The 4398-nt window shown below is 41.9% G+C and overlaps 1 protein-coding gene across 1 annotated transcript; it reads left to right on the forward strand.

Annotated features, from left to right (window-relative positions):
* Positions 1-931: 931 nt before the first annotated feature.
* Positions 932-1702, forward strand: LOC127079646 (uncharacterized). Its single transcript, XM_051020027.1, has one exon. It carries the CDS (start codon positions 932-934, stop codon positions 1700-1702), a length of 771 nt encoding a protein of 256 aa, XP_050875984.1.
* Positions 1703-4398: the final 2696 nt, after the last annotated feature.

Below are 4398 nucleotides of genomic sequence, written 5' to 3' on the forward strand. Positions count from 1 at the left end.
ATAGGCTCTCCACCCAAGTCTGAGAGAAACCATAAGATTAAGTTGGTGGTTGCATAGTGGGCGCCCACAAGGAGTCTTCCTTGTTGGGAAGATACGAAGACCCCGCCTAGAGGAAATTCTCTTGAAATATTATTGCCCGACGAGTTTTCATCACGAAGATAGTATTCTTAAGTTGGATCAATGAATTTAGGGACCTTTTAACCCATTATACTCGGTGGTTATGTAGTATTTACCTAAAAAGTCTCAGACTTATTGGGTTAATACGAAAGCCCCAATCAGATGAGATCCCTTGGGCATATTACTACCATACATTGGTATTCCCAACCTTGATCTATGACTCTGAGAACCTTATTAGAACCTTGGACTCGAGAGTTGTGTAGTATGGACCCACTAGGAGTCTTCCTCTTTGGGACCATACGAAGGCCTCACCCAAACGAGACTCTGTTTGGGGATGTTATTTGCAGATGAGTTTTCATCATGACAATAACTTTCCTAAATATTGATTGATGACTTTGGGAACCTTTTAAATTTAGCATCCTCCCAAAAGGGTTTTGTTTAGTAACCAAGAATACTCGCTCTCACGACCTGTATATTAACCTACATGTGACACGCATAATATCGTTCATAGCATAACATTCATATTATTTTATTTCCAAGGAATCTGAGTATCATGAGTTGCGGGAATTCAAGAAACATGGAATCAAGCAAAAGAAACATTTACTCCTTCAAGTTCAAGGATCCCGATCTAAAGAGCTTACGTGACTTGGTCTCTTAGATGCACCTGGTATACAAAATCAACTTTGGGAAGAATTATGGCAATCTGCTCAACATCCTCAATCAACGAGTAGACTATACAGCTTTAATCACTTTGGCCAAATTTTATGACCTACCTTTAAGATGCTTCACATTCCAAGACTTCCAGCTAGCGTCAATGTTGGAAGAATTCAAGCGTCTTATTAGGATCCCTATGAGGAACAAGCCACTATTTGAAGGGATAGATGAATCTTTGCCCCTCGAGATCATTGCTAGTGCGCTTCACATGGATGAAAAGGAAGCAGAGGCTAACTTAGAGACCAAAGGGTATACCAAAGGATTTTCGCTAAATTTTCTCTTAGAAAGAGCTCATACCCTATTGAAAGCAGAAAGTTGGGATGCTTGTTACTTTGCTATTGTGTTGGCCATCTATGGCGTCGTCCTGTTCCTGAATATGGATGGTTTCGTAGACATGGCTGCCATTTGTGTTTTCCTTACTGGGAACCCAGTACCCACTTTGTTAGCAGATGTCTACTATTACATAAGTCATAGGTATACTAAGAAGAAGGGATTGATTGCTTGTTGTGCTCCTTTATTATATCAGTGGTTTCTAGAACATCTTCCGAAGACAGGTGCTTGGGTTGAACAGACAGATGTTAGTTGGCCTCAGAGATTGGGATCACTCCGATCTGAGGATCTCTCTTGGTACTCCAAAGAATACATCAACGTGGACATCATATTCAGTTATGGAGATTTCCCAAATCTACCGCTTATCGGAACTGAAGGATGTGTGAATGCTAATCCAGTTATATCACTCAGACAACTTGGCTACCTAGTGGAAGGCCCTCCAGAGGCAAAGTCTTTGGAAGCTTTCTTGTTACTTGACTTTGGGGTTGAGAATCCTAGCTTATTCCAGCGAATCAAAGAAGCTTGGAAGAATGTCAATTGAAAAGGGAAAGCTGATTTAGAGAGAGCAAATGGGATTACAAAAGAACCATATTTTCAGTGGATAAAGGAAAGGGTGGAGATGATTAAAATGCCATTCGTCATTCGAGCACCTGTACCTCTTCTTGAACCTAAGCCCACCCATGTCCCTATTGAAGAAGTGGAGGTACTCAAGACCACCATGGCCAAGTTAGAAAAAGAGAATGAAGAGTTGCAGATAAAACTCCAACAAACCATCAATGAGAAAAACACCATGAAGTGGGAGCTTGAGAGAAAAGAGGCACAACTTCAAGCACATGTGGAAAAGTTCAACAAAGAGGAGCATAAGAGAAAAAAGATCAAAGTGGGATTAGAACAAGATGATCATTGTTTAGATAATCTTAAGGGTCAACTACGACAAGCTTAGAAAGAATGTCAAGACAATGAGCGTTGGTGGCGTCTAACCACGAAGGAAAACAAGACGATAAGGGATACACTTGGGGCTCAGATAAAAGAACTCACCAATTCCGTCTGTCATGCAAAGGCAGAAGTAGATCAGGAACGCCAACTCAAGAACATGGCCACCAAAGCTTCTAGGGTTTCACCCATGATATGGGAGGAGAGGTGTCGAGAAGTAAGAGATGCAAGGGAGTTTGTCAGCTATTGGAAGAACCAGCTAGAGTCATTACGCCAAGACAACTCCATATGGTTGAAAGAGAGAGACTATGTGATTGAAGATTATGAATCCTTTAAGAAGACCGTAGACTTCTTACAAGGAGATAGAGACAAGTTTCGTGCAAAGCTCGATGGGCTAGTGGGGTTCTGTAATTGGGCGGCTAAAGAATTACCATGGAAGTTGAGAGACGCAGTCGAAGAGTTGAAAGAAGATAGCACTCCTCCAGCCATAATCAATTTCATTCTGCTTTGTAGAGGGTTGTTAAAGAGATTCAAGGAGGAACTAGATGACCTTTTTAGACCTCTATGTTATGTACTTGAATGAATGACGTTTACAAATTACTCCATTATTGCTATTCTAAGCATTTCTTGTTTCTTCGAACTACTAACAACTAATGAAACTCGAATGATCCCCTGAAAATAAAATACGCATGGCATTCGCATCTTCATTATGCATCACGCTTCATAAAAATTCAAAAAAACTTACCCAACCTTTTTACCCTTTATCCAGCCACACTGACTAACCAACACCAATACGAGATGCGAAGCAAATACAAGATGACATTAGAGCAAGTTAAGGCTAACCAGGTTACCATGAGGACAGACATCAATACAATCCAAGAGAAGATGGATCAGCTATTGGAGACAATGCTCGCAATTGCCCAAAGAGAGAGGATTGAGGAGGAGGAAGTTAGGGCAAAAAGGAATGATAGCACGCCAGGTCTGAATCCCCAAGACGAGGGTTACGTCCCCACCAAGAAGAGACTGGTTCAGATATCGGTAGGAGGCAAAGGATATAGAGATCGTGCAGAGCCTTATGATACGTCTACTCATCATGGATCCGAAATTGGAGATGACCAGTACGATGCATTCTATATGCGTGATCAATAGAAGCCTAAGATACTTCCAGATCCTGCTGCAGATAGGCTCTGTGCCTTGGAAAAGAAGATCAAAGCCATAAAGGTAAACAATATCTTCGGTGCCTCTGCCATGAACATGCGTTTGGTATCAAATTTAGTCATCCCGGCTAAATTTAAAACTCCTGATTTCGAGAAATACAAAGGACAGACTTGTCCAAGAAGTCACCTAGTAATGTATTTCAGGAAAATGGCTACTCATACCGAAAATGACAAACTACTTGTACATTGTTTCCAAGACAGTCTAAGTGGAGCATCTCTGAGATGGTACATGAGCTTAGAGCAGGGGCGGAATCAAAGCTGGGAGGATTTGGCTGACACATTTCTCCGTAAATACAAATATAACTTAGATTTGGCACCCGACCGAATGTAGTTGCAAGGGATGGCTATGAAGGAGAGTGAGTCATTTAAAGAATATGCCCAGCGATGGAGGGAGTTGGCTGCTCAGGTAGAGCCACCATTGTCTGAAAAGGAAATGACTGGGATATTTGTGGACACCTTAAAGGACCCGTTCTTTGATCGATTAGTGAGTAGTGCAACATCTGACTTTGCACATCTAGTCATAATTGGAGACCGCATAGAGAAGGGGTTGAAGGATGGAAAGATTCCAGGAGCGGTGACAGCCCCTAGCGCACCGAAAAAGTATTCTGGAGGCTTCCCGAAGAAAAGAAAAGGTGAAACAAATGCCATATCCAGAAACTATAAAGGGAAGCAACAGGCTTCATATGGCCAAGTCACCGTTGTGGTACCCATACCTTACCAACAGCCAATGCAGCAACAACAAATATATCAACCATAACATCAACAACATCATCATCAGCAAAATACTGCACCACCAAGACAATTCAAGCCAAGACCTCCAAGAAGGCAACTTGATCCCCTACCGGTACCTTATAGCCAGATATTCCCATATCTACAAAAAGAAGGCCTTTTGATATTGAGAGAGTTAAAACTAACTGTTTTTCCATATCCACCCGGATACGACGCTAATGCCCATTGTAAGTTTCACATGGGAGCACCTGGTCATACCTTGGAGAATTGTTTCGCATTTTAAAATCGGGTACAAGACTTGATCGAAGCCAAGGCCGTCTCTTTCACTCCAAGACGCCCGAACGTGAACACCAATCCT

The sequence above is a fragment of the Lathyrus oleraceus genome, chromosome 5 (assembly GCF_024323335.1).
Source record: "Lathyrus oleraceus cultivar Zhongwan6 chromosome 5, CAAS_Psat_ZW6_1.0, whole genome shotgun sequence".
Taxonomy (NCBI): Eukaryota; Viridiplantae; Streptophyta; class Magnoliopsida; order Fabales; family Fabaceae; genus Lathyrus; species Lathyrus oleraceus.

Bases quoted from the DNA above. Each gene is read 5' to 3' on its own strand.
- LOC127079646 (XM_051020027.1), top strand. From the start codon at position 932: ATGTTGGAAGAATTCAAGCGTCTTATTAGGATCCCTATGAGGAACAAG.